Below are 27751 nucleotides of genomic sequence, written 5' to 3'. Positions count from 1 at the left end.
CGGAACCGAGAAAGCAGAGAGCACGAGCCCCAGGCCTCCTTCCTCCCTTCCTTTCTCTCCTTACCCCACCCCCACCCCGTTCCTTTTTTTTTTTTTTCTTCAAACTTTCCAATCCGTTTTATTTAGCCATTAGAAAGCACAGTGTCCGCCCGCCCGTGGGCTGGATCCCTTGCCTTAGAGCACCTACGAAGCCTTGTTCCATCTCCGACAGTATATGTGGGCCACCGAGAGAGAGAGAGAGAGAGCCGTGAGGCCATGCTCACCTCGTTCTTCACCTTGGGAGAATCGGACCAACTTCTCCTAAAGGCTTAGCGGAGATGAATTAGCTCGAATTAATAAAGACCTGATGTGCCCTTACCCACCCACCAAGTTGCGCGCATTCAATCTCTGCGTTTGTCTTTCGCTCGGTAACAGACCGGGGGAAACGGGTGGGGGGTGACAACACGGATTGCTCAGAGGTTATTTATTTTCCCTTGAACTCAATTCCTTCCTCCCCAAATCTCGCCTGCAAGCTGCCTCCAGCCCGCGGGGGTCGACAGCGGCCCTTGAGCCCCCAACGCCAATCCACAGAGTTCGGCTTTCCCATTCATTATTGATCATATTTTATAAATCTAACGCCACACAATTTTTTCCACATTACCGGGAGCCGTGGGGAGGCCGTCAGGCCATTGGCAGAGGGGATGTCACGTGGATGTGAGTCACGTGGTCTGGAGAGGAAAAAGGGGGTCCTTTTTGGTGTAAATCTGGACTCTAATTCTGTAATATATCAAGGAATCTCGTAAAACCGACACTAAAACGTCCCTGCCTACAAATCATCCGGCCAAATTATGAGTTCATTGTATTATGCGAATGCTTTATTTTCTAAATATCCAGCGGCAAGTTCGGTTTTCGCTGCCGGAGCCTTCCCCGAACAAACTTCTTGTGCGTTTGCTTCCAACCCCCAGCGCCCGGGCTATGGAGCGGGTTCGGGCACTTCCTTCGCCGCGTCGATGCAGGGCTTGTACCCCGGCGGGGGGGGCATGGCGGGCCAGAGCGCGGCCGGCGTCTACGCGGCCGGCTACGGGCTCGAGCCGAGTTCCTTCAACATGCACTGCGCGCCTTTTGAGCAGAACCTCTCCGGGGTGTGTCCCGGCGACTCCGCCAAAGCGGCAGGCGCCAAGGAGCAGAGGGACTCGGACTTGGCGGCCGAGAGTAACTTCCGGATCTACCCCTGGATGCGAAGCTCAGGTAACGCAGCGCACCGAGCCATCCCTAGTGGCAGCGGCCCGGGCACATTCCCCTGAAGGTGCCCCATTCCGGGCCAGGCGCCCCTTTCCGCGTCCAGAGTGCTCCGCGCGCCCGGGATCGGCCCTGGAAAAGCGGCACCCCGCTTGGCTGCGACCTGGCGCGCTGCCCCCACCCTCATTTTTCCTCGGTGCTTTCAGGCTTGCTCTGCTTCCCCGCGGATCTCTCTTCGCCGAAGCCGCGGCGCGCAGAGCCCCCAGCCCGCCCCCTACCCTTCCTTCAGGCCTTTTAGCTTTAAATATTTATCAGCAGCGCCGGCACGGGTTGGAGACGAGGCCGTTTGTCTTGAGAAGGAAGGCTGGGGTTTGCAGAGAATAGCCATTAGGGTCTTCCCCCTCTCCCCCCCCCTTCTCCGCCTGGGATCTCAGCTCTGGGTGTGTCCCCCATCCCCATCCCAGCTTGGATAAGGTATGGGGGAGGGGGCCATAGCGTTAAGCAGTTCTCCCCTCCCCCTTCCTTCCCAGCCAACCCCGTTCCCCTATTATTCCCATTAGAACAATTAGAGGTGGGCTCTAGAGGCCTGGTGGGAGGAGTGGGTAGGAGACTTGAGGACCCCAGCCAGGGACACAGAGCCAGAGATGCGGGGGGGGGGCAGAAATCAAGAGAGATGAGGCTCCTAATCCTCCAGTGAACTTGGGGGGGGCAGGAAAACTAAAGAAAAGACAGAGCCTTCATGGAAATATAGCTAGCTGTCCCAGGTTCCTTCCTGGGGCTCCTAGGCACCTAGAGAATTGGTCAACAAGTTTGGAGGTGTCATTAGAAGGGTGAGTCTCCTCTTGGGGGAGGGGCTTGGACTCCAAGGAGCCAAATCAAGCCTCAGTACAGAGCCACCTAATAGCTACTTCAGGAGCCCCAAGAGACCAGGACTTCTATTAGGTTTCCTGCCAAGCCTGGTTATATATATATATATATATATATATATATATATATATATATATATATATATATGTCACACTACCCCAAGACAGATGGACTTGAACACCAACCCTACAATCCAGAAGACCCTACAAGCCTGTAGTCAGAAGCTCCTAACCTAGCCATGGTTGGGGGCCAAGAGGAGCCCAGTTCTTACATCATCAGGATTGGTGGTCATGGTCCCCATTACCTGCTCCCTCATTCAACTGTCTTTCTACTTGATTTATCAAAGCCCTAATTTTTCTGCTCATAAACATTTCAACTTGGCTTTTATTTGACTTGGAATTAGGGCCTTTAGTTACTTTTCCCCCCCCTTGTCTCCTTTCCAGAAGGGCTGATGCCAGCACCTCCCCCCAAGTATCCTCAGGATTCTGGGCCTAAGTTAGGAGATTCCCATGTACCCTTCAGTCCCCACCTCATATAGACACCATGTTTCATTCTATCGCAGGCTGCTGTCTATTTTCACCCCCTTTGCTGTCCTGGAGGCCCAAAGATTGCTTTGGAGAACAGGTTGTCTGGGCAGGTGGGTGGGCAGGAAGGCAGACAGGCAGGCAGGGACTGCAGCCAGGCCTTAGCTGAACCCTGGCCACTTACTGGAAAAAAAAAAAAATCATCAGAGGGCAGCTATTTCCAGACCAACTCCATGCTCCAAGATATCTGCAAATTTTCACCTCCTCCTCATTCCACAACAGACTGTGCAACACCCTCTCACCTCCCTCAGCCTGTGAGGCCTCTTTGTCTCCTAACTTCCTGGGAAATAGGCAAGGCCTGGAACCCTACTCCAAGGTCACTTGTATAGTTTCCAACCTTACCCCAAAGACCATTAGTATCAACATTCAAAAGGGAAAGCTTGGAGCCCCTGGACCCAGAGAAGACCGAGGATTAACCTCCCCTCGTTCTGTATAAAAACCCCTTAGGAACAGCGCCTCGGAGAGCCAGCAGGTGAGGTCTTCCTAGTTTCAGAAGCTCCAGGCTGAAAAAAGAATGGAAGTGTTTACCTTTGGAGGGTTAAGGAAAGTTCTTCACTTTGAGGGACAGCATGAAGTATGGATTAGGATATGGAAAGCAAGTATTTGCTTTAGTGGGGAAATGGACTTTTTCCATCTATAGATTTCAAATACCCTGCTAGGTTTGAGCGAGATGGTTACTCACAAGGTTTTCCGCACTCACTGATATTTCTCTAAATACCGTGCACAGGAACCGACCGTAAGCGAGGCCGCCAGACCTACACCCGCTACCAGACCTTGGAGCTGGAGAAGGAATTTCACTATAATCGCTACCTGACCCGGCGGCGGCGCATCGAGATCGCGCACGCGCTCTGCCTCACCGAAAGACAGATAAAGATTTGGTTCCAGAACCGGCGCATGAAGTGGAAAAAGGAAAATAAGACCGCAGGCCCGGGAATCACCAGCCAGGACAAGGCTGAAGCAGAGGAGGATGAGGAAGAGTAAAGGACAGAAGAAGGTAGAGAAGAGCAAGGGAAAGAAGAATTCCAGTTCTGGGAACTGAACTAGGAAACTCAAGTGAATAGGGTGAAAAAAAAAAAAAAACTAAATGAAAGCAGTTAAAAAAATGGAGAGAAAAAGGTGAAATTTTGGTTTCTCAACACTGTAAAAAAAATACTACCTATAGGAAACTGTTGGGTTCGTTTTTTGTACAATATCTACTGTTCTGTAGCTTTTCAAAATTTGCCTCCCCTTTTCTATGTGGCTATTGTAAGGTCTTTGCAAAGTTTTGCTGTTTTGTAAACCCCCTTGGAAGCTGTCTTTGTGGACTGTGGGTCTGGAGGAGTGCAGCCTGTTTCCCACCCGTGCACCTGAGCCTTGGCCTTCCTAGTGGCATTAGGGAGCCCTAAAGGACCCTTCCAGTAGCTCAGTAGCTGGAGTGTCCCACCTTTGCCTGATTACTGCTCCTTGCTCCCACCAACACTTCCCTGCGCCCCACGGGTGCTCCTCTTTACATTCTATGTGTATCTGAAGAATGAAAAAATAAAACACAATTAAAAATAAGCAGGTGCCCTGTTTTCTGTCTCCCAGGGGTTGGGAGGGGATTAGGGTTAGTAATGGGTGGGCGATCCAGAATCCTTCCCTTCATCCTTCTGTAGCAGGCCCTTTCTGTATGGGCTTGCTCTCTGCCCCCCAGGCCCCTTGCTCTAGGGACTGCCAACTTGTGAACCCCAATATTACATATGCACATATATTCCCTTTACACTCTTTTACACATATTGATATATACCAGCGCGCGCGCGCACACACACACACACACACACACACACACAGGCTGACATCACACATATATACACTGTCACATACAGTCACAAATAAACACAACCATATTCGTGTGTTCACAAATGAACATACGGGCATTCATACAATCAGGGCTCCATGCCCAGAACAAATGCATTCAAGTTCACACACACTCACAAGTAAACACACATTCACAGTCACTCAGACACACTGATAGATACCAATGCACATTCACACATTGGCTTATAAACAGAGATTCACATTTGCCCCCAAGTAAATATATCCATGAGCCCATATGTTCAGTCACACACTCATAAAATATAACAAAACAAAATTGAAAAATCTTGCAGTTCCACAAACTTTCTTCCTTATGCAGGCCTTCGAAAAAGGCTGAGGGGTCTGAGCAGCCCCCTGGCTACAAATACAGAGGTGAAATGCAAAATGCTAGGCCTTATGAGAAAGAAGGGTGGATGGTAACGGAAGGTGAACACTCAAATCCAGCCCTGCCTCTTGGGCCGTGTTGGGAAGAGGCCAGGCCCGCGTGCAGAGGCCTCCCGGCCCGGCCCAGAGGAACTACCCGCACCCAGCTTTCTGCTCATTTGGCAAACATTTTTTTTTAATCAAGAGCTATTCCTTTATTTTTATTTCCGTTTATTTTACTTTCATTTGATTTAATTTGTCTCACCCTAAATTGACACAGGCGACCCTTATAAACCTTAAAAATGGGGCAAAAGGACTCCCGATTGCGAGAGCGGTGCGAATTTACCAGGCTGGTGTGAGTGTATCCCGGCCGCCGTGAGCCTGGCCGCGCCGACCGCCGGGTGCTTCCTCTTCGCTTTTCTGCCTGTTCGGCGCCGCCGGCAACCTGGAATCTTCTCAAGAGCACAGAGAAAGAGAGAAAGAGAGAAACATTTGGGGGAAGGTTATTTCGTTTCTTGTATTTGAGTTCTGATAACTCAATTCAAAATTCAGGAATATTTTAGGGAACCTGGAAAACACGGGATGAATTATTGTTGTTGTTATTATTTTGCCCAGCAGAGCCTCAATAATAGGGCAAAACTCTGAAAGACGGTACCTCTACAGCTAGATTCTCAGAGCTGAATAAATGTAAAAAGCATTTATTTGATTGCAAACCCTGCATTGTTTAAATTTAAAGAATAGACATGGCGAACAGAAAGGGGATTGGAGGACTGGTTTTCAGAAAATCTGTTTAAATTGAATTGAAAGTAAAAGGTCCCTAAACCTGTAGTTTCCTTCATTAAAGACCAGAGAACCCCCTGGAGAGCGCCTGGACCGGCGCTTGGAAACTTGGACCAGCAGGCGTTTGGGCGGGAAAGGCTGGGATCCGGCTTTACCCTCCCCCAATTTCTGGGGTGCCGAATGGGAGAATCCAGTTGAAGAACTACTGGGTCTTGGCTCCCTTGCAGGCCGCCTTCCCCTCTGGGCAAACACTAGGCCCTAGGGAATTTAGGGCCCCACACCTGGAAACCCTGCAAGCCTCACAGGTGGGGGATTCCTACTATCTTTAGGACTAAGATCGAGGGGGTCAGGTCAGAGGGGGAAAGGAACTACTGAAGCTTTCATTTTGCCTTGATGCTGATGGCAACTCCTGTCTCACCTCCAAATTGCCTTAGAATAGTCCCATGAGGAGGATTTGGGGTTATTCTTTACTAAAAAAGAGAGGCAGAGCTCCTTAGGAAAATAGGGAGGTTCCAAAAAGAACCCCCTTCCTAGCTGGACCCTTGTGACTTCTCCATCCTGAATTCCTGAACCCCAAATCTCACCCTTTCTCAGATTGGGGTTTCCCAAAAAGAGAGAAGGAGAAGAAAAGAAGATGGCGACTGAGAAAAGGGTTGCTGGTGGAGCAGCCATGAAGAAATGCAATAAATTCCTTGTTGTTTTATGAAAATTTACAACTTTGTGATAGAAGTTTATGAGTGGTTGAATCCAGCGATTGGCCGGCGCCGGTCATGTGGCCGGGCGATCGTGAACATGAACTTTTTATCATTTCCCTGGTGGTTATAATGCAGCATTCTTTTGGACACCACACCTAGGTCGGAGCACTGTCGTCCTTCAGGGCTCCAGCCTCTTGATATTTTTATACTTCAATATCAGCTCAATAGAGCAAAAGAGAGAGGCAGAGAGGGGGGAGAGGAGAGAAGAGAGTGAGAGAGGGAAGGAGGGGTGGGAATTACACACAAAAGAGAGAAACAAAAATAATTTTGATTCTTAAGTTAATTTGCTTGCTGATCTGGGATTTTAGTCATCATGAAGGGTAAATGGACAATCTACTCAGGACTGCAGCCTGATAGCATTTTTCAAAGCCAGAACTTACTCCATTTTCTAAGCAAATGTCAGAAAAAAAGAAACACCCTCTCTCCCAAGTCAGAGAAGGGGAAGCAACGGCTCTCAGGTTGGGACAATATTATCTGGAAGCTGAAAGAAGAAACCGAACGCTTTTCCCCCCTCCTTTCCCACTCTTTTCAATCCGGAGGAAAAATCTGCCAAGGTCTTCAAAGGTAAGGGAGATTCTACAATACTCTTCATATTCTTCTGCATCGCTTTTGTAGGGGGTGGGGCTTGGGTTTTTCTCCCCCCACACTCCAAGAAGGGGCTGAACCCCACCTCTGGGGGCTGCAGGGAGAGGTTTCCTAGGAAATTCGGTGGTGGAGAGAGGGGTGGCCGCTCTCTGAAGGGGGATCCAAATCAGAGATTATGGGAGGGGAAACCGAAAGGGGCCACTGAAGCCCAGCTTCTAGTCGCCTTTTTAAGCTGGGAGGAGAACAAGCATGGGGGCTGCGAAAGAGTGGATGGGGGTGTCTGGGCTTCAGCGGCTCTGGCCGGAAGAAGCCAGTCGCTACAACCCCTGTGGGTTTGTGCTCCCTCCCCCTTTCACCATCCCTCCCTGATCTGAGCCTCCCCCAATTGCCCCCGCCGCAGTTCTCTTGCCCAGTGCGGGTATCGGCGATTTCCCGGCAGCATTGGCACGAGGGGCGGTGGCGCTGAGGGACGTCCTGGTCTCCGTAGGGCCTGGAATCTCCGCAGAGGCCAGAGAGGGCGAGGAGGCGGCTAGAGAGACACAGAAAGAACAATTCACAGAGAAATGTTCACTATCTCCCTTCGGAGACATTTCCGGAATTAAAGGGCTGTGGGTGGAGGCACCCCAAAGGAGGGAGACTCCCCCAAGAAGTCTGCTTGAGAATGCTCAGGTCTCTCGCCACTCTGCAAGAGGGAACCTCGTTCTGCAGGGAGTGAGTTTTGTGGTTTTAACGTGGTTTCTAGCATGTTGGTTTCTGGGCAATATTGATTCTAATACTTGTGTTTTATTGGTATGGGGCATATGGTTTTCAGTGGAGAAGAAAATTGTCATATATGTCTGATATGAAAATATTTCAAACTTTCCTGGATCCAAACGTGATGATTGTGAAGAGCTGTTTAGCATGTTGTTTTAGTCTTGTACACAAAAAGAAAACAAAGAAAGGAGAAAATTAAAAGAGTGGTGTCAGGACTGGAAAGCCGGCTGGTGCTGAGCCCAGACAGCTAGCCTTGTTGCTCTGGTGCATGGTTTCATCCCTTGGTCAGGCCTTCTGGGTTGGGGGATGGCAGAGAAGAACTGCTGGGTGGGAGACAGGTTCCTAAAGTAGCTGGTGAGGTGGAAGAAGGAACAGGCATCCAGATAAGGACTAAAAAATGGGGTGAGAAGGCTTCTGGAGAAGCTGCAAGCTGTTGGGCACAGAGGTTGGGAAGACACTGATTTAGTTTGGTTTGCACCCATAGGTTATTGTTTTTTCTTTCTTATGACTAGATGCAGGGCGTTCAGACTCAGGCCTGTTTGTTTGGGGGGGGGGTCTAGTTGTGTGCATGTGTGTATGTGTGTATTGGCCTTCTCAGTCCTAAACTGGAAGGAGAGGGAGACACAGCCACTTGTGGCACCGGAGGGGGTGTCCCTGGGGGCCCAAGTAGATGCCCTAGGCACAAGCCTGGGCTGGGATCCCAGAGAGACCCCTTGGCTTTGGGGCAAAAGAAGTTCTTCGTTAGCGCCCATGATACTCAGGGCCTATTATTAACAGAAAATTCCCCAAACCCACCCAGACTAAAGGTCTTTTTCTCCTGTAGTCTTGGCGGGTTATAAATCGTCCCTTAGACAGTTTGCTCTGACCCAAATTATGCAGTTTGCTGCCATCTACCGTCCGTTCAGAGACAAGCGCGCGGCTTAGGTGCTGCAAGCCAGGCGATGCTGCCCCTGCAGTGCCCGTTGGAATTTCTCGCAGCGGGGTTCCGCAGGATTCAGGGGATTTCGGGCCCATACCGACGATGTCGGCTGGATCTTGGTTCAGAGATGTGATTTGAAAACAGAATAAATCTCCTCCTCCCCATACACTAACCTCAATCCCTCTCCAATCTCTTCCAACCCTCACCCATCCCAATCCCAAACCTGGCGGCTGGCAGAGGAAGCGGCTTCTCTGAAGGCATATTAGAGAGGACTGATACTGCAATCCTGGGACCCGGGTATTGAACCAAAGGGTCGGGGGATCAGAGCCGTGGCCCCCACCCTATACCTAAGGCACCAGAGAGGATCTGGGCCGTGGAAGAGATCTGAAGTCAAGGCTGTTGGAGGTTTATTTGGTTTTCTTCTCAGCCAAGGGAGGGGGCCGGTCAGGAGAGTCGCCAGCCCGGCAGTTCCACTTGGTTGTCAAAAGACAAACCGAGTCTGTGTTCTTACAGTTGGCTGGTAGGCCTTGCCAGTTCCTTAGCTGATGGGTCCGTGGTGAAGGAATTGAACCGAGTTTTCTGGAAATTGTTGGTGTCTGCAAGTGAGTGTTGATCCCTTCAAGAGAAATCGACGCAAGTAGGCTTTGGGGGGGGGGGAATTGAGAGTGGGAGTGGGGATAAATCATGAAGGAATTTCCGTTTCTGCGGGACCCACACACACCCGCTTAATGCGATGGCTTTCCCAGAAGGGGGTAGGAGGCCGGGGTGCGTTCCTCTGCTGCTGCCGCGTTTGAGTATTGGCCCCTGTCTCACGGGTTACTGATTAGCTCGGGCTTTCAAGCCGCAGGAGGAAGCTCTGGCCGGCCGCTCCTTTCAAGGTGCGCGGCTCCAATTCCTGGGCGGGGGCTTCAGGAAATTGCCTGTGGTGCCAGGCAAGCCGAGGTGTTACTAGAGTCTGGCCAAGAGCTGGAGGAGCTGGGGAGGTCTAGGCGCCCGGCAGTGCTGGGGCAAACACCACCTCTTCGGCCCCCTCGGCGCCTCTTGAGTCTGGGCCTCTGGGGCAGCTCTTTCAGCTTTTCGGCAGCGAGAGTGACTTTCTGGCGGCTGGATGGCCTGGCTCAGTGAGTCGCTCTGCGGGAGGCCCAGAGGGAGCCGGCGGGAAAGTCTTGGGCCCCTTAGAGATTTTTTTTTTTTTCTTTCGGGCAATGGGAAGAACAAATAGGGAGGGAACTCAGGTTGGTACAGAGGCTTGAAACACCAGGGGATTTAAGGGTGCCTGTGGACACAGGGGAAAGGAACAAGGAGAGCCGCTGATTGTCACCGCCCACTCCCCTTAGAGATCAAAGAGGATGTCGCTCATTTGCATAATGGAAATGAGGTCTTTGTACCTGGATTTGGACCAGCCAATTTTAAGGCAAAATGTCCAATGTAAAGGGCCTCTCTCTACCTATGGGAGCAACCACACCGAACCTCTGCGAACATTTGTTTCCCAACCCCAGGCAATTAGAATCTATGGGGAGAATTGAGGTGTTTTTATCTGCCCCACCCAGGCAAAGTTGGGGGTTGGGTGGAGGATGGTGCCCATAATCTAAAGAGCTGGGAAGGGGGCTTTGAATAGAGTCTAGAAAATGAGAAGCCTGGACAATGTCTCAATCCCCCCTTCCTTACAGGCAGATGCCTGTCCTAGAGGTTACCCAGGAGGGGAATTTTACTCCTGAGCTGCACACAACTTAGAAAACATTTTCCTGGGAACTGGAATGTACATGCTTACCCACAGGACTGCAGACTCACTCAAAGCACTGAAAATCACAATTATAAATTCTGCCTGTAGGGATCCATACCACCCCTCTGATGTGTACTCGAGACTTGGTACACATTTAAACCCACATCTCTGTATACACTTCTTAATTGAGGCAGAGCGAGACAGGGAGGGGGGAGACCACAGAATGGCAGACTGCTGTGTATTTACATATTCCCCCATGGAGAGAGAGGAACATGGACCGAACCACAGACAGATTCATGGAGATCTGGCTCCAGAAACCAGGCAGTCTCTGGCCAGGCCATGCCTGCCTGCTCTTTTTCCCAAACAAACGGATCAGACGAATAAACGCTCATAAATACCTCTGGGCTTAGATAAGAGCGATGAGGCGCTATTTCCTTTCATGCCCGACTCCAGGCGCCGGCCCTGCCTGTAGTGGCTCCATCTCCCAACAGGCAACCTGCAGAGGTGAGGTTAATTTGGGAACTGTGACTCTAAGGATAAGGCAAATATTTTCCTGCTTCTATCACAGGGAAAGGGTCCCCCTCTTTCACTGCCTCTTTCTCTGCCCTTACTCTATAGGGAAGACCACACTGTATAGTCCTAAGGTGGGGACACTGTGACCAGGGAGGAGGGTTGAGGCTCAGGGCCTAGCCTCAGTTCAGTGGAGAGGTCAGTGCAAATAAGCACTCATCTCTACCTTTCACCCCTGCTCAAACAGCCCCTACCTATGTGCCCAACTAGAGAGAGATTAGGGCATGTTTGGGGAATTGAGTTTCAGTCTTAAAATGCTCATCATAACCCTCAGATACTCAGGCTAGGAAATGATTGGAGGGACATCCAGGGATGGCCACTTTGCCATGAAGGTGCAGCCTAGAAGTTCAGAGAGCCTCAAATAACATTTTACAATGAAATAAGTCCCCACCCTCAGTCAACTTCAGCCTTCTACCACCTTCCATCATTAGTGGGCAGAGCAGGCCGACAAAAAGGAGTCCAAAGAATGAGGCAAAAGTGCATCAGTCTGGCCTGATATCAGATTTTTCTCACACCCTGACCCCTTCTTGTCCCCAGGTGGGAAGGTTGTCACCCTTCACTGCCTGGCCTGTGAGTGCTTATTAGAATGTTGGAAACACACTGGGGCCCTCTCTCCTAGTCTGGGTTCAATGCTCATTTTCTTTGAGTAATAGAGAAGGCACAGAGATGTATATACTCTCTCACACCCAAGCTTGTACAGAAGCAAAGCTAATGATACAAACATGAAGCAAGAGAGAGGATTGTAGAGAGGCTTAGAAATAGAAGGGTTGAGTGCCTGGAGAGGAGATATGGGCTGATGACTGGAAGATGGGCTGCTAAGTCCCCAGGAGGACCTGAACATCCCTCCCTCCTTATAAAACTAAACCCAAACCAAGTCTTGGGAAATAATTTTAAGAAGTGTCAGCTTCTAGAGAGATCTTAAAAAGAAACCAGGGCTCTTCCCGGTGGCCTCTGATTGCTGTCAGTATCAGTACAATCTCTTCCTTGTCCCCAGATTCACTGGAACATCCTTGATTCTTAAAGACCCATAGCCCAGGATATTCTTGTATCATTTTGGGTGGGAGGCAGGGTCAGAGTGAGGATTATAGGTAGGATAGGGATCAGACAAATAAAGCTATCTAAGCTGGGGGTTTCTCCTTAACTAGGTGGGATGTCTTGGGAAGGAGCCTCACGCTTTGAAATAGCTACTAGCCTAGCTGCAGAGCAGAGGAAGAAGCCTGGGCTCATGCCCTGCTGCCATTTCCCCCTCTTCTGTGTCTTCTAGGCAGAGGATCTGGCCTGCTCTCTCAGACCATGAGAGTTGTGGGGGAAGCAGGGATAACAAACCCAGACTTGGAGAAGAGAGAGCAGACCTGATAAACAGGAAAAACGATTTTCAAAACCTCGGTTGGAGGGTGTTTTTGTCTTCCCTTTCGAATTCTGAAACGATGCAAATTAGTGGATAACTCTCCTTTCTTTCTGCCAACACAAAACCCTAGAAACCAACCTCCCTTAATTTTCTCTTGAGGAGGTTCAGGGACATTTGCCCAGCCCTCCCTTGAGGGAACAGGTCCAAGCAACGCAGGGGTTAACTTTTCTGAAAACACAATTAACTTTTTCCTATCCTGCGTGGAGTGGGGGAGGGATGTATTTATTTAATCACTGAGGAATGGGGTGGTCTCAAACCAAATGCTCCCTCCTCCCTCAAAGGCACAGACGCCTGTTTCGCAGATCTTACGTAGGTGGAACAGGACGTGTTGTGTTGTAGGGGAGAGAGAGAGAGAGAGAGAGAGAGAGAGAGAGAGAGAGAGAGAGAGAGAGAGAGAGAGAGAGAGAGAAGAGAAAGAGAAGAAGGAGGAAAAAAAAAAGGTTGATAGGTTTGTGCGCGGGTCCCTCGTGCGAGCTGCGCTCCTCCTGGGTGCTATTTGACAATTCCTGCCTCTGCCATTGGTCAGTGTTGGATCAGATGGTTGTATTTCCTTCTGGCCCTCACTGGCACCTCGCCATCCCCCCTCAGCTAAAACCCAATCTCGGATATACTACTAATAGGCGCGGCGCTCGGACTATAAAACACAACAAATCATAAACCCGGCGGAGCAGCAGCGGCCTCGCGCGCCTCCCCTCCCAATGAGTTCCTATTTCGTGAACTCCACCTTCCCCGTCACTCTGGCCAGCGGGCAGGAGTCCTTCCTGGGCCAGCTACCGCTCTACTCATCGGGCTATGCGGACCCGCTGAGGCACTACCCGGCACCCTATGGGCCCGGGCCTGGCCAGGACAAGAGCTTTGCGACTTCCTCCTATTACCCACCAGCCAGCGGCGGCTACGGCCGAGCGGCGCCCTGCGACTACGGGCCCGCCCCGGCCTTCTACCGCGAGAAAGAGTCGGCCTGCGCGCTCTCGGGCGCTGATGAGCCGCCCCCGTTCCACCCTGAGACTCGGAAGTCGGACTGCGCGCAGGACAAGAGCGTGTTTGGCGAGACAGAAGAGCAGAAGTGCTCCACTCCGGTCTACCCGTGGATGCAGCGGATGAATTCGTGCAACAGTGAGTGAGACTTTCAGCCTCTTCCCTCGCGGGCCACAACCCGGGAAGATGAACTAGCGAGCGCCACCCCCAATCTCCCCAGGACTGCTGGGTGGGCATCTCAGAAGATAGAGCCAGATAGGGCGTTGCATGGGGTCTTGCTCACTGTCCTCTTCTCCGCAGGAGTTGCAAAGTTTGCAAAGTCCCAGCTGTACTGGGAGCCAGGAGGAGTGAATGGGCTCTCCTGGAGAGCCAGGCCAGAGCCAGGGTTCCTGAAGGGAACAGGGGCCACAGTCAATGGATTTGTTTTTCTTTGCGTCCCTCACTCATTTCCCAACCCCCAGTCTTGATCGGGTCCCCCATCCAAAGACTGCTCCATTAAAAACTGAGTGCGTCATGCAAGGGGTGGGGGCGTCGTGACGCGGAGAGTTGAGTCTGTCCCGGGCTGTTTCCCGGGGTGGGGTGGGGGACGACGGGTAGGGCAGGGAAATGATGGGGTACCAGGAAAAGGGTGGCAGTCCGGGGAAGGAGGAAGAATAAGAATAGAAAAGAATAGGAGCAGATGGAGCAGGGAGAGCCAGTTGAAGTAGGCTCCTGGGTCTCAGGTTAGATTATTTGTAGGCCTTAAGTCCCAGTAGATATCCATTAGAGGGACACGAAAGTGAGGAGCCCTTGATGCGGACTATGGATCGATCCACGTCATTACGGATTAAAGGCCAAAATCTATCATTGGGTGGACTGAGTTGGGGGGAGCTAGATGGATGGAAATGAAAAGAGGTGGGGGGATTCAGCTAGGAAGGGACACACCTGGCCAGCCCCTCCCCTAAACTCAGGTGGGAGTTCAAAGTGCTCCTCCCCTCCCCCACCAGAAGTCTAGACAGAAAGCAAAGGCCTAGGAGTCCGGGAGGGAATCTGGAGGGGGCGCTGGAGGAGTGGGGAAGGAAATGGAGGGAGTGAGGGCATTCCGGGACAGGCTGTAGTCCACGTTTAAGGGTCGAGTGGGGGAGGGGACTTTGGGCCCGGTGACCCCAGGCCTCAGCGTCTTCACTCTGCGTAACAGGTTCCTCTTTCGGGCCCAGCGGCCGGCGAGGCCGCCAGACCTACACGCGCTACCAGACGCTGGAGTTGGAGAAGGAATTTCACTACAATCGGTACCTGACCCGGCGGCGGCGCATTGAAATCGCGCACGCCCTGTGCCTGACCGAGCGGCAGATCAAGATCTGGTTCCAGAACCGGCGCATGAAGTGGAAAAAGGAGAGCAAACTGCTCAGTGCGTCTCAGCTCAGTGCGGAGGAGGAGGAAGAAAAACCAGCCGAGTGAAGGTGCTGGAAAGGGAGGGGGGACGCGAAGGGAGAGGCCTGTGGGGAGCTGAGGGCGTCGGAGAGCCCGGAGAAGGCTCTGCGGGCGGGGGAGCCTAGGGACCTGCTCTCCAGCGTGCGACAGGCGGGGCCCAGTGTTCTCCTGCTCGCCCCCCCGTCCGCAGAGCTCTAGCCTAGTGCTCCGAGGCCCAGCTGCCTGAGCCCACCCGGCACCCCAGCGCCTCCTCCCTCCCAGAGGAACCAGCCTTGGCCCGATCAGGCTCCCTGTGAGAAATGAGGATCGGACTCACTTGATGTTTCCTGGAAGCAGAGCAAAATGCTCTTGTCCGTGTCGCGTCTCATTTCGTCCATGTCCCCTGTGCACGGTTCAATGGTAGATTCGCTGTCCCCTCAGCAGGGGCCTTGAAGAATCCCTAACCCCAGACTTGTCGTCCCTCCCCCCTCTCCCCAAAGCCACTGGAAGGAGCACATACTACCTAGACGTAAGAAGAGAAGCCTCAGAAGAAAACAAAGTTCTATTTTATTAATTTTCTATGTGTTGTGTTTGTAGTCTTGTCTTAGTTCTGGACGTGAAATACTTCGGTAATTATATTAATATTATTAATAATGATAATAATAATAAAGACATGAAAACTCGCCGCTCAGTCACCTCCAATCTTCCCCCGTATTTTTTTTCCCTCCCCATCCCACATCCCAGCTACCCCATCCTTCCTGAGCCTGAACTCAGGAGCTCTAGGCTGCCCCAGGGCCTTGCCAGCCACCTGGACTCCATGGAAGTACTGTTGAGATAAAGGCTAGAACCATCCGTCTGCTCAGGCCCCAGAACTGTGCCTGCCTGATGCTAAGCCTCACAACTGCCTCTCCTGGTGCATATCCAGAAGGGAGAGGGGCCCTTTCCCTCTTAGTCTCTAGACTTTCTTCGTTTGTCCAGGACAGGAAGGACACCACTGAGGGCCCCTTGCCCAAAGCCCCTGCAGTGACTGAGTTGGGCAGGTCTGAGCGCCTCAGCAGAGCTTTTGTGTCCTTGGTGAGGGGAGGCCCCTGGTCTCTGGCCGTGGCTATTGCTCCTGGCCTGTGGCTCTGGAAACTGAAAAAATGGGGCCACTGGGCATCTCTCCACTATGCAGCTGAAGGCTCCAGGTACCTCTTTCCATCTCAAATAGGAGCTCAGTGATTAGGAAGAGAATGTGAAGTCTGGGGTAGGTGTGAGGCCAAGGGCACAACTTTCCCCTGCTCCTTGGAGACTCAAGGGCAGAAGGGCAGGTGATGAGGCACTTGATCTCATTCTCTTATCCCAAAACGGCCCTTCTCTCTCCACCTCCATCCTTACCCATGCAGCTAGCTGCAGACATTGTTTTCCTTTCCTTCTTCCTCCTCCCTCTCTCCTTTTTTTTTTTAATTTTTTTTTATTTTTAAAGAAAACAGTTCCTGGCAGAAGGAGCCCAGCTGCAGCGGTTTCTGGCCGCCCAGCTTGCTCAGCAAGACACCACCAGTCCGGGGAACCCCTTCCCAGGGAAGGCTGTAGGTCCGTGGGCAAATTCAAACTGCCCAGCTGTCAGAAAGGGGCCTGGAGTGGTGCAAGTTGGCATATGGAGACAAGGTGAAGGGTCTGCTTTAACCCCAAACTCTCAGGCACATATTAATAACCAAACTACAGCAACCCCGGGCGGCTGCTGCAGCAGTCTTTTCGGCAACTAGGCCACTTAATTTCAGCTGTGTTAGCCTTCTAGGATTCCTGTCCTGATCTGCCATTGTCAGGCCTGGGATAAGGATGATGAGGTCAGGAAGATGATTCCAAATTTCCAAGGGACCTAGGAGAAGTAAGCTTTTCTGTGTCTTGGAGCTTCCAGCCCAGCTTCGCTGCTCAGCCTGGGGGCTGTGGATCGGCCACTGCAGCCCCACTAGGAAGCAGGCTGGACTGAACATGGTGGGGGAGACTCCTTATAATAATTGTTTTTCACACACAACTTCCAACCCTTTATCCCCACTAATGCCCCCAACTAGCAATGACCCATTAAGGGACAGGCAACTCAATCTTTGATCATTTCATCCACAGCCAAAATAATAATGACGGTAATTTGATAGACAAGGCACAAATAGAGAAACTAACGCCACCCAAGAAAGTGGGTAAAAGGCTCAAACCCCTCTTCTAGAAGGCTCAACCCCGCGAGTGAGCCACGGCCGACCGGATTTCTTTCTCGCTTGGCGGGTGCAGGGAGCCAGCAGGGAGGCAGCCGCCGACGCCATGGCGGCCTGCGGCCCGCGCTCCCGCAGATCGCCGGGAGGTGGCGCGCTCTGCTCAGAGGCCAACGCCAACCTTCTCGGTTTCTCCCCCTTCTCCTTTTTCCCCCTCTCGGAGGCTCGCATTGAATCGGCCCTAACGATTCTCGGATCGTCATTATTTGTAACCATAGAGCATGAATTACCTCTTGAGGTCATCAGCGAGAATTTACGACTGGTCAACAAAAGCACGTGATTCCCTAACGCCCCCCCATCCCCCTTTCAGCCCCCCCCCATATTTGGCCGCATACATAGCAAAACGAAGTACAGTGCATCGCTATAATTCATTAATACATCATAAATCGTGAAGCACAGGGTTATAACGACCACGATCCACAAATCAAGCCCTCCAAAATCACCCAAATGAGCTCGTACTTTGTAAACTCCTTCTCGGGGCGTTATCCAAATGGCCCGGACTATCAGTTGCTAAATTATGGCAGTGGCAGCTCTCTGAGCGGCTCTTACAGGGATCCCGCTGCCATGCACACCGGCTCTTACGGCTACAATTACAATGGGATGGACCTCAGCGTCAACCGCTCCTCGGCCTCCTCCAGCCACTTTGGGGCGGTGGGCGAGAGCTCCCGCGCCTTCCCTGCGCCCTCTCAGGAGCCCCGCTTCAGGCAAGCGGCGTCGAGCTGCTCCCTGTCCTCGCCCGAGTCCCTTCCTTGCACCAACGGTGATAGCCACGGCGCCAAGCCCTCTGCTTCGTCCCCCTCCGACCAAGCGACCCCCGCCAGCTCCAGCGCCAATTTCACCGAAATAGACGAGGCCAGCGCGTCCTCGGAGCCTGAGGAAGCCGCAAGCCAGCTAAGCAGCCCGAGCCTAGCTCGGGCGCAGCCAGAACCCATGGCCACCTCCACAGCCGCGCCCGAGGGGCAGACTCCTCAGATATTCCCCTGGATGAGGAAGCTTCACATCAGCCATGGTAATTCTGTCTCTCTTTTTTTGTCTTCTCGGCTTTCCTTCTCTGCGTTTGGGAGGGGGGACGAGGAGAGCTTGAGGAAGGCTTTTCCTCAAATATAGATTTATTTTTCTAAAGGGGAAGAAGTCCCTAAGAGGATTCTCACAGCTCCGTGGACAGAGCCAAACAGGGTCTTTTGCTGGGAGGGGGGGGCATATTTTAAATAATTTGTTCCCAGGTTTGTGTTAGGTTTTATTCATCCAGCCAGTAGCCAGCTTTACACTGAAGGTTGGGGTTTATGTAATATGTGGGGAAGGGTCCTGCTTACCCCCCGAAAATTCGAGACTACCGCTGGCAAAGGAGGGGTGAGCAGTAAAAGGAGCTTTCTAGGGCAAAAGTGCAGCCGCTCTCCTCCCTCCCGGGGCGAACGGCCGCCTGAGCCCAGCGAAGGGTGAGGCACTGGGAGGGAGCAAGAGACAAAGCCGGGCGCATTCGCTGCCAGCAAAAGTAGGAGCTGAAGGAGAAACAGGCGCAGAAATCGAGCCTGGACGCGGGCATCTGGAGTGGGGAGGATTGGAGCTGCGTGAGCTGGGTGCTGGGGATGCCCGGGTCCTGCTCCCCGCCCCCTCCCACCCAGTGCCCCCTCCTGTAACCAGAATAACTGTTGCCTTGTGGCTCTACTCTCTCTACTCCAGATATGACCGGGCCGGACGGGAAAAGGGCCCGGACCGCGTATACCCGCTACCAGACCCTGGAGCTGGAGAAGGAGTTCCACTTCAACCGCTACCTGACCCGGCGGCGGCGTATCGAGATCGCCCACGCGCTCTGCCTGTCTGAGCGCCAGATCAAGATCTGGTTCCAGAACCGGCGCATGAAGTGGAAGAAAGACAACAAACTGAAAAGTATGAGCCTGGCTACAGCCGGCAGCGCCTTCCAGCCCTGAACCCGCACGGAGGAGCTCTGGGCAGCCCCACAGCCCGGGCCACCCCCAGCCCCGACCCCTCTGATCCTCCCTGCGCTGCCGCTGACCGCTGGGGACCGGTTCCCATGAGCCTGCCTCACCCTGGCCTTGTGTTACAATTTTTCGTTCGGTCTTATGTCTTCCCGTGGCTCCCTCTCTCCTGGACTTGTTATCTTGTTATTATTGTTAATAATAATAATAATAATCCTTATTATTTTCCCTCCATGCTCCCCACTCCCCTCTGCTCGCCCCAAATCCGCCAGTGTTTCTGAATGTTCGTGTCTGTGGTTGCGCTCCTTCCCCCAGGGGAAAAAAAAAGAAATTCGCATGTTTAATGTGAACTTTCCCCTTCCCACCTGTGTTCTAACTTATTTATAAAAGAATGATAGCTGTATTTTTTGAGTTTCAGCTGGAAACTTCGCTAAGAGGCAGCAATTGAGGTGGGGTGCCACATCCCTAGGCCCAGCTGAGCTGGCCTCTGAGATGGAGTCCATGACTGTGTCTATTTTCACCCCCCTCCTCCTTCTCCTCCTTCCTCACTCCCAGGGCCCATGTCTCCCAGTGACTTGGTCCTGGGCTGAGAAGGGGCCAGGGAGTACCACAGGATGATGTTGAGAAGAGGGAAGGAAAATAGTGAGATTTTAAGTTCCTTCTGCCTGGTAGGCCCCACAAGGCCTGGTCTGGGAGTGTGCGGAAACAAATAATACTCAGTGTAAAATGTCTTGTGTATTGCTCTGTGGGTCTAGCTAGAGGACCCAAAGCTTGTAAATATGGGGGTAGTCTGGGTCAGACCCATCTCTTCCTCCCTATCCATTTCGCTTCCAAGGCCATTTGTAGTGAGTGAGTGGATGCTGTGCTATGTGTGAAATCTGTCTTTGCCAGGCCTGTCTCAGTGGTTTGCTTTTGGTATTTGTTTGTAGCTTTCCTTGAAGTCAAATAAATGTTTCCCCTACTCCATTGCCCTTCCACTTGTCTTTTCTCCAGGGGGTCTGCCTCTCCCATCACCTGGCATACCCTAGGATCATTCTCAATAAATCTAGGGTTTAGGGAAGGGCAAATAGGATGCTTACCAGCAGGCTTTCTTAATCACCTAAGTTCCTGGCTTGGTCAATGCTGCTTGGGCCAAGAAACAGGCCTTCAGGACTGGAGGACTAAGAGGGCCAGAAACCTCAGGTGGGGCCGAGATGGGCTCCATCTTGGCCTTCCACCAACTGGCCAGAAAAACCTCTGAAAAACTCTCCAGGGAAAGTAATGTAGGCCTAAGTGCTGAGCAGGAGGCTCCTGGCCTTTTGGGAATTATAGAGGCCTGCCCAGCTGCCATGTCCCCTGTTCCAAATCCCAATTCAGTTTTGCCACCCACTAAAGAAAAAAAAAATCATCAGCTCAGTTTCAAAGATATCCTTTTACCCTCAGCCTTTTCTACACTTTTCAGGGGCTACTTTTCTCCAGAGGCCCAAATGATCTTCCCCCTTTGGTCAGGTTAGGAGTTGGGGTCCTTCCTGAAAGAACCTCTGGTTCTCCCTCCAGCCAGGGCCCAGTCTTCTTCCATCCAAGTCAGCTTCCACCCTGAGCCCAACAGTCAAGTCTGGACACTTACCCGGTCAATTCCCTTCCAGCTGGGCCCAACTTCTTACAGGACCTGGGGGGAGGGGGGCTGGTGAGGAGGCAGCAGAGGGTCCTGGAGGCTGTACTGGGCCCTTGTTCCCCTTCACCCCTTGAATTTGTCCCCCTTTGCCGATAGCAAACTATCCCAAAAGTCGCTATGACATTTAGATGTCAAATGGATAGGGGTTTTATCTCGAAGTTAGATCGTAAAAATCGCCGAGAAGTCAGACAGATACCCCTCACTGGCTCGAGAAAGTCACGTGAGGTCCATAAAGTTAGTTTTATGGTTTTGGGGAGTTGACACCGCGCGGTATATTTCACATTCTCCAGAATGTTAAGTGACACTTTAACTGCTCGCTGTGGTGGGGAAGGGGGCAGAGGTAGGTGAGCGCTCTCTCAGCCTAGAGCAGCCTGACCAGCCCAGGAGGCGGTGGCGGCAGCCCAGGCCCAGCATTCCCGCAGTAAGTCGCTTCCAGCTTTCGCTTTCTTCCCTTGCAATTTTGGGATTTGGGACTAGGGGAAGGAAATCTTGCTTCCAGCAGGGCTTTGGAGTGATATAGGGAAAATTTAGCTTGTTTTTATACACCCAGATCTGAGATATTGGGTGCCTGAGGTGGGGGCACTCAGTTCCAAAAGCTTTCAGTGCTTGAGGCTGCCTGGTTTATGTTTGCTGAAGTGTCGGATTCTTTGGGGCAAAGAGGGTTGCAGGAGACCCACGTTCCTTCTGTTCCCTTGGAAATTTGGGGAGCAAGAAGGGAGGGTGTGCATTGCTGGAAGAAGGGCCTGTTGTTGGGGGGCATTTCACTACTGGCTATCTTCAGATTATCTTCACACCCCCAGGGGAAAAAAAAACTGTGAGTTTCATTTGTCAGAGGTATGTGGGGGGCGCACTGCTGGTCACTTTTATCTGAATACATCTGAGCTGAGAAAAAGCACTAGGGAAAGAAGCTGCTGTGGGCTGCTTTGCCCTGGAGTACTCTCTGGCTTTTGGATCTGTAAGTCCCACAAAAGAGAACTTCTCTTTCTCTATGACCTCATCAGGCTTATGCGGAATGGGAAATACATAGCTATTGCACCAAAATTGAGCCCATTGGCTCCAACTGATCTCTTCTTCTAGGTTCTAAGAAGGATCTTGAGGTCAGAATGGGGAGCGGACAGAGAGGGTAATCTCCTCAATACCAAACCTAATTCCTGACCAGGAGGTGGAGAGCAAAGGAGCTTCTGCCCTAGCCTGGAGGAATTAGGTGTTTAAGTAGATCCCTGGCAAGCCCTCCACAAGTAACACCTCAGGAACACAGACCCCCAACTGTGGGGAAGCAGCAAAAAGACCCAGGAGCTGGGAAAGGAGATTGGGAAGGTGCTCTTTTCTCTCTCCTCTTTTTCCTCCTCTCTCCCTATTATACCCTCAAAGGCCTCTTTGTTTTGTGGCCCCATAAACCAGAGGAACTTCAAGATCTGACCCTTTTCTAAAGAAAAGTTACCCTTATTCTAAAATCCAGAGACCTCTTCTGTACCAAATTGACACCTCCCTACAATTTAAGATCACTGGGGCCAACCACTCTCCCTCTTGCTTTCTCTGTCCCACCATCTCTTGATTCAGCTCACCAACTCCTGGGTAGATAGTGCCTGGGATTGGAAATGTGGCATCTTGAGGGGCTCCTGATATTTGGTATAAAAAAGGGTTACAGGATTTCCTGTATTTCATTAAGGGGCAGTGGGACTGTCCTGTCTTCTCTTTTCTGAAGCCGTTCTGTTTTCTGACCTGCCATTCTCTACCCATGCCTCACTTACAAGAGACCCTTAACAGGCTTTTAGAGCAGAGTTAGAGTATAGAGGGCTTGGGGTCCTCACCCTGATTTAAAGAAACATTTCCCCAAGAATGATGTGTGTCCCTTGGTGATATTGGTCAGCACCATTTAAAATATGAAAACATTTTGGAGGTATGGCCTCCACAGGTTTTCACTCTATACAAGGCAAGAGATTAATAGAGGTGCAGGGGAAGAGTGTAACGGCGGCCGAGTCCAATATGGGGCATCCAGGGGAGCCCCATTCTTACTGAGCCCCTGGCCTTACTCTGGCTTCTCTGTCCTGGATACTTCGTTAGTAACCTGAAGCCCCAGACAAGCCCCTAAAGATTCCCCCCCCCATCACATATCAGTTCTGTAAGCTCTGATAAAGAATGAATGATGCTAGCAGCCCAGGGACATAGCTGGGCAGATTTTCCTGAATAGCAAAGAGCAGCCCTAAAAGGGGGAGCCCACTTAGGCCTCAGAAGCCAAACCACTGGAGGGTCTCCTCTGGATTTAAGTGAATCCTGGAGAAGAAGCCCTGACGGGCCTTTCCTCTTCCCCACTGTGGGCTGCCTGGGGGCAACAATTCTTCCTGAACCCCAACAGGGACAAGCTGAGAGAGGGAATGAGAGTTGGGGAGGTGGGTGGGGGCAAAGAATTCTCCCTTCCCCAGACCTGAGTCCTCTCTTCCCACTTTTCCCCAAGAGTCCCTATTAGGAAACACTGCTCCTCTCTCTCCATATCTCTCTTTTCCTTCCTCTCCCACTACTTTTTTTTCTCCCCTGCCAGTCCAGGCCTTAACCTTCTAGGCTATAAACTGGCACCTTCTGACCAAATCCTTACCCTGGAGAAAGCCCCAGGAGGTGGCAGCCAGAGACTAAGGCTGCAGTTTCCCTTTTGCTCTGCGTCCAGCCTGGCCACCACTCAGTGGACAATTTGATTTTTTGTTTTATTTGGTTGTTTGTTTTATTTTGTTATGTTTCTCTGAGGCCACAGGGTGGGAGGAAGTATAAAGAAGTGTAAACAGGAAAGCCAGCCGGGCCTGGAGTTCCAAGTGCCCATATTTCATTGGCTTCCTCTCCATAACTGTGGTAGGGACACTTAACCCTTCCCTGGCTGTGAGAAGTTATTTACTGAGGGCTGGAAGGGCAGGACGCAGGAGACCAAAGAGGAAGCTCTTTTCTCTGCCTGGTTCCTTTATCCTTGGAATCTGGATGTTAGGGCGGAAGCCAAGGATTCAGAGCAAAGGGGAAGATAGACTACTCAGCACAATCCCCCACACTTAGTCCCTTTCCAGGACTTTTCCTCAGTACCTTTTTCTCCATATGGGCTTCCCTGGCTGACCTTGGAAGACAGGGCTAGCAAGAACAAGCTCCCTCTTTTAGAAGGGAGCTCATTGGTCCCTCACCCTATTTTGGAGTTTCTCAGGGTAATCGAATTTTGAGGATGGGATCTGCTCAGAGCGGGGATTTATTGATTACTGCAGCGCTGTTATACATCCATATTAATTAGCCCAGACACCGCCTGGAAACTGAGCTGTTTGGGGGAGGGGGAGGGGAGAAATGGGGGCCCCTTAAGGAGAATAGACATTTCTCCCTAAGTGCCTCTAAGGCTCAGATTGGAGAGTCACCCTCACAAGAATCCTGTGGTCCTTCCCAAGATCCCCAAGATTGAGGTCTCTGGACTTCTCAGAAAGGGGAAGAATGACAATTGAGTCTGGACTCAACACGAGTCTCCTGGGGTGGAATTAGATACCTCCCAGGGCGGTTCTGGCCGGCCCTCACCCTCTCTTGCCTGCCAGAGGTCCGTGTCTTGGTCATCTTCTCGCTGTCTCTGATGGAAGTTCCCAAAGCAACCTTTAAAGAGGAGTTAAACGTCTCCTCCCCACCTTCCTTTCAACTTTTCAAAGGTAGAAGCCTTTGATGGGTTTCGGGTTTGTTTTATTTTGCCTTGTTTTAGGGTCCTGTTTGTTGTTGTTTGGTAGTAATAATGTAATGGCCTTCCCCTTCCTCCTACCCCTCCCTCCAAAAAGTGATTAAAATCTGTTAAAGGATTTAATTAAGAGAGTTAAATGAAAAGGAAGGAGGCGCAAATGAGTTGGGGGAAAAACCCACACCAAAGCTATTCTCAACGATTAAATCGCCATTTTAACAATATAATGGAGTTTGCATCCTGAAAGGGGAAATCAACGCTCATATCTCATCAATAATTCATAGAGTCCGGGATCACGCAGAGGTCAGCAGACTGGGGGCCGCAGCGCTGGCCTCCTTGGGGCTCAGAGTCGCTGCCACATACATTATGCACTGCCGGCCACACCGCTGCCACCTCTGCCACCTCTACAGCAGCAGGCCGGGCAGGGCATGCCGACAGGTTTTGGCGAATCTTTCCTCCGTTCTGTTGGCGAATTCACTAAAATCCAAGTTGCGGGTTTCAAAGAGTCGGGGTATTTAGGGCACTGGAGAGGTTAGGATTTCGAACAATTCAGGAACCTGTAGGATCCCTAAGAGTATCTCCTTTTCAAGTTTTAATCGTTCTCTCTTTCCCTCTTTTTTCCTTTTCTCTATGGTTTAGGCATCTCCCGCCCTGTCTCTTCTCTTCCTAAATTTCCTTTGGAAGAGGAAGGTGCAGCATCCTGCAATTTCCTCTCCCTGGAATCGCTCCCGGGCCGCGGGGCCGCGCCCTGGCTTTGCTCTCCTTGTGGACTGGGCTGAGCCCAAGCTGCTGCTGCCTGGGCTGCGCTGGCTTTGGTTGCCACGAGCCTTGACCTCCGGGACCGGTGGGGTAGAGATGAATCCGTCTAGGGGGGAGAAAGTACCGCAGGCCCCAGGCCCGATGGCCTAACCATGAGCTAACCCCATGGAGGGGTGGGCAGTTAACCTTATAAGAGGTACCGAGAGGGCAGGTGCAGAGAAAGTGGCAGCGTGGGAGGGGGGAGTCTCCTTGTTGGGGATTTGGAAGCACTAAGGGGATTAATCCCTATATCCGGATGTCTACTCTTTTTCTTGTGTTCTTTCTTCTCTCTCTCTCTCTCTCTCTCTCTCCAGCTCTTTAATTTGTGCTCGTTCTCTTTTTTTGTTTTCTGACTCCCAAGAGCCCCCAAAGGAAGGAGAAATGAAATCCTTCCTGCCCACAGTTGGGGGCCTAGGAGGTGCTATTTGGGCGGAAGGGAAACCGAAAGCGCTCAGGGTCTTTCACACTGGCCGAAAGGCAGAGGCTGTAACATCCCGGAGCTGCCAGTAGAGTCCGCCTTAGACCAAGTTCACAGCCAGGCTGGGGCCTACGAGCTGCCAGCGAGCGGCCGTGCAAGGTGGCCCCAGGCCTCGCTGGGCTTGATATTATTGGGACACAGGTCTCCCATCAGTCCTAAAAGCATAGTGGTCTTCTCCGCTCCAAAGGAAACCCTGCCCCAGACTCTTTTCATTCTTCACCCCAGAAATACCCTTCTCCGGGTCAGCCCACCCATTCTGCGGCTCCTCATAGACACCTCGCCTAGCAACCTTGGTCCCACTCTGGGGGACAAGAATGAAGAAGGGTGGATGGTCAAAGTTCTTCCAGGAATCCTAACTGAAATGACCAGTGAGATTGCAGGCAGCAGGATCGGCGTTTTTTTCCCCCAAGTAATTATTTAATAATCAAAGACTCCTATTCCCCAGGTCTTAGTAAGGCCCATAAGCGGTGACGGCGGGTGGCGGGGGTGAGGGTGGGGGCAAGGTGGCGAAGCGGGAGGGGCAAGGAAAGCGTTTTTTGCGCCTGGGTTTCTGCAGTCTGCATAGCAGAACGAGACTCTGGGCTGTGAGGCCAGTGTTATTGCCCGAGGGGTCGCAAAGTTGGAGGGTCAAAAGTTTACAGCATGCGTGAGCCCGGAGGCTGAGGCGTCTAGCGGTGGGGGCGGGGTGGGAAAGGGGGGAGGGGGCGGTGTGTGTGAAGAGAAAAGAGGGAGCAAGGGATGCTGGAGGTAAGGAAGGCAGGCGTATGGGTTGTGAGAATTGGGGGCGGGAGCAGACATGGGCAGAAGAGAGGCAGGTATCTGGGGAAGGAGAAACTGAGAAGGAAAAAAAATCGTTCAGTTAAAAACTTCACGGGTGGTGGTGGTGGGGCTGCACAAAAGAGAGCGTCTAGGGGCGTGGCGAATCCTCTGTGCAGTTTTCTCTCCCAAAGATAACCTTTGAGTCACCATATAAAATGTAATTAAAACTTACCCAGCCGCATACATTTTAAAAATCCAATTACCCACACGTCCTTGCAGGACGGTCAGCAGGGCCAAAGAAAGCTTCGAAGGTGATTCTCACTAAATCGACCCCACCCCACTTGCCCTAAATGGGCCAAATTGCTGGCTCTTCCACCCCACCTCCCATCTCTTGGTTTGTTTTAAAGAACTACCAAACCCTCAGGCTGAGTCCAGGCAGCTGGAGTTCAAGACCACGGACAAGCACTAGAGGCTTTCCAAACTACAATTCCTAGGCTTAAGAACTAGAATATTGAAAGGTGGTTAGTTTGTTAGTTCTTTCACTCTCCCAAATCTCCATTTGGATGTTCATTCTGGCTCCCTCTCTTCCTATTAGGAGGAGGGAGGTGAAATGCAAAGGAAAAATACTGAATGGCCTCACAGAGATCTTTTTTAACTGGAGTTGAGACAGGCGACCTGAAATGAACCTTGAATTCATGCATTAAGCTTAGCTCATAAGTAAAATGCTTAGAGAGACTGTAATTATAACACCAGGGCATATGCTTATTTTCGGTCTTTAAATGACTGTTGTATTATGAGATGTCATCATAGTCTCTTCCAAGCATTTAATATAAGAGGTGCACTGCCCTTCCAGAATGTAGATAACCTGAGAATTTTTGTAAAGATGCCCTTTGAAATATGGCCAATGGAGAAAAAGTTTACTATCAAAATTTAAATTGATTTGACCTCATTGTTTTTAAACTAAACCAGCTCTCATGTAGGTTCCTATTTATACTTAGTTCTCAAACAAGTTTCTCTGGAATGACAGGCCAGGGAGGAATTCCTGGGTCCTGAGGAGGAAGAAGTCAAAGCCTGAACTGAAGAATCCATCTCTTTCTTTTCCCCCTCAATCTCTTTTTTCCTCCAAGATAGAATGCTAATGAACTTAGGGATCTCTGGAATAGACTCCAGTAAGATAAGGTCCTGTGCTGGAGGGCCCTCAGGATGAGGAAAGAGTGACCTCTATCATTTCAGACCAGGCTTTGACTAGTGTAGTCCAGTCCCTATCTCTGAGTTCTTTCTGTCTTTTCTTTCTTTCTTTTTTTTTTCCAAATGTGTTAGGCTGTGGACCAAACTCTCCACTGCAAGAGGTGGAAGAATCATTTCTGGGGACATAAGCTTCCAAAGTTTTTACAATAATTGGTGTATCTTTGGCACATGGGAGAGTAAATGAAGCCAATGGAGTGTATAATGGGGTGGGGATACAGGCTCTGCCAGTG

General features: G+C 51.3%; 3 protein-coding genes and 1 long non-coding RNA gene across 7 annotated transcripts; 3 read left to right on the top strand and 1 right to left on the bottom strand.

Annotated features, from left to right (window-relative positions):
* Positions 1-827: 827 nt before the first annotated feature.
* On the top strand, positions 828-4208 carry Hoxb7 (homeobox B7). Its single transcript, XM_005321717.5, has 2 exons — positions 828-1227; positions 3397-4208. Exons 1-2 carry the CDS (start codon positions 828-830, stop codon positions 3648-3650), a joined length of 654 nt encoding a protein of 217 aa, XP_005321774.2. The 3' UTR covers positions 3651-4208.
* Positions 833-20740, bottom strand: LOC144376057 (uncharacterized). Of its 3 annotated transcripts, none has more exons than XR_013436090.1 (4): positions 20509-20738; positions 10779-10876; positions 3352-9273; positions 833-3172 (listed from the first exon to the last, which is right to left on the bottom strand). It is a non-coding gene; the product is annotated as an uncharacterized LOC144376057 (long non-coding RNA). The 3 variants fall into 3 exon arrangements; XR_013436091.1 differs by having other exon boundaries at positions 3352-7514; positions 20509-20734; XR_013436089.1 differs by having other exon boundaries at positions 3352-10876; positions 20509-20740.
* On the top strand, positions 6797-15405 carry Hoxb6 (homeobox B6). Of its 2 annotated transcripts, none has more exons than XM_078042171.1 (3): positions 6797-6964; positions 12979-13471; positions 14511-15405. In XM_078042171.1, the coding sequence occupies exons 1-3, from the start codon at positions 6797-6799 to the stop codon at positions 14768-14770; spliced, it is 921 nt and encodes a 306-aa protein (XP_077898297.1). In that variant the 3' UTR covers positions 14771-15405. The 2 variants fall into 2 exon arrangements, with proteins under 2 accessions (XP_077898297.1, XP_005321776.1); XM_005321719.5 differs by having other exon boundaries at positions 6825-6964; positions 12947-13471.
* On the top strand, positions 15544-19868 carry Hoxb5 (homeobox B5). Its single transcript, XM_005321720.3, has 2 exons — positions 15544-17974; positions 18646-19868. Exons 1-2 carry the CDS (start codon positions 17413-17415, stop codon positions 18891-18893), a joined length of 810 nt encoding a protein of 269 aa, XP_005321777.1. The 5' UTR covers positions 15544-17412; the 3' UTR covers positions 18894-19868.
* Positions 20741-27751: the final 7011 nt, after the last annotated feature.

This window comes from Ictidomys tridecemlineatus, chromosome 3 (assembly GCF_052094955.1).
Source record: "Ictidomys tridecemlineatus isolate mIctTri1 chromosome 3, mIctTri1.hap1, whole genome shotgun sequence".
NCBI classification, from domain to species: domain Eukaryota; kingdom Metazoa; phylum Chordata; class Mammalia; order Rodentia; family Sciuridae; genus Ictidomys; species Ictidomys tridecemlineatus.
This window is presented reverse-complemented; position numbering and strand designations above follow the sequence as displayed.

Excerpts from the sequence above, each read along its gene's own strand:
- Hoxb7 (XM_005321717.5), top strand. The coding sequence starts at position 828 with ATGAGTTCATTGTATTATGCGAATGCTTTATTTTCTAAATATCCAGCG. Across the intron at positions 1,228-3,396 it reads CCCCTGGATGCGAAGCTCAG|GAACCGACCGTAAGCGAGGC; the intron begins GTAACGCAGCGC and ends TACCGTGCACAG.
- Hoxb6 (XM_078042171.1), top strand. The coding sequence starts at position 6,797 with ATGTCAGAAAAAAAGAAACACCCTCTCTCCCAAGTCAGAGAAGGGGAA. Across the intron at positions 6,965-12,978 it reads ATCTGCCAAGGTCTTCAAAG|GCGCGGCGCTCGGACTATAA; the intron begins GTAAGGGAGATT and ends TACTACTAATAG. Across the intron at positions 13,472-14,510 it reads GCGGATGAATTCGTGCAACA|GTTCCTCTTTCGGGCCCAGC; the intron begins GTGAGTGAGACT and ends TCTGCGTAACAG.
- Hoxb5 (XM_005321720.3), top strand. The coding sequence starts at position 17,413 with ATGAGCTCGTACTTTGTAAACTCCTTCTCGGGGCGTTATCCAAATGGC. Across the intron at positions 17,975-18,645 it reads GAAGCTTCACATCAGCCATG|ATATGACCGGGCCGGACGGG; the intron begins GTAATTCTGTCT and ends TCTCTACTCCAG.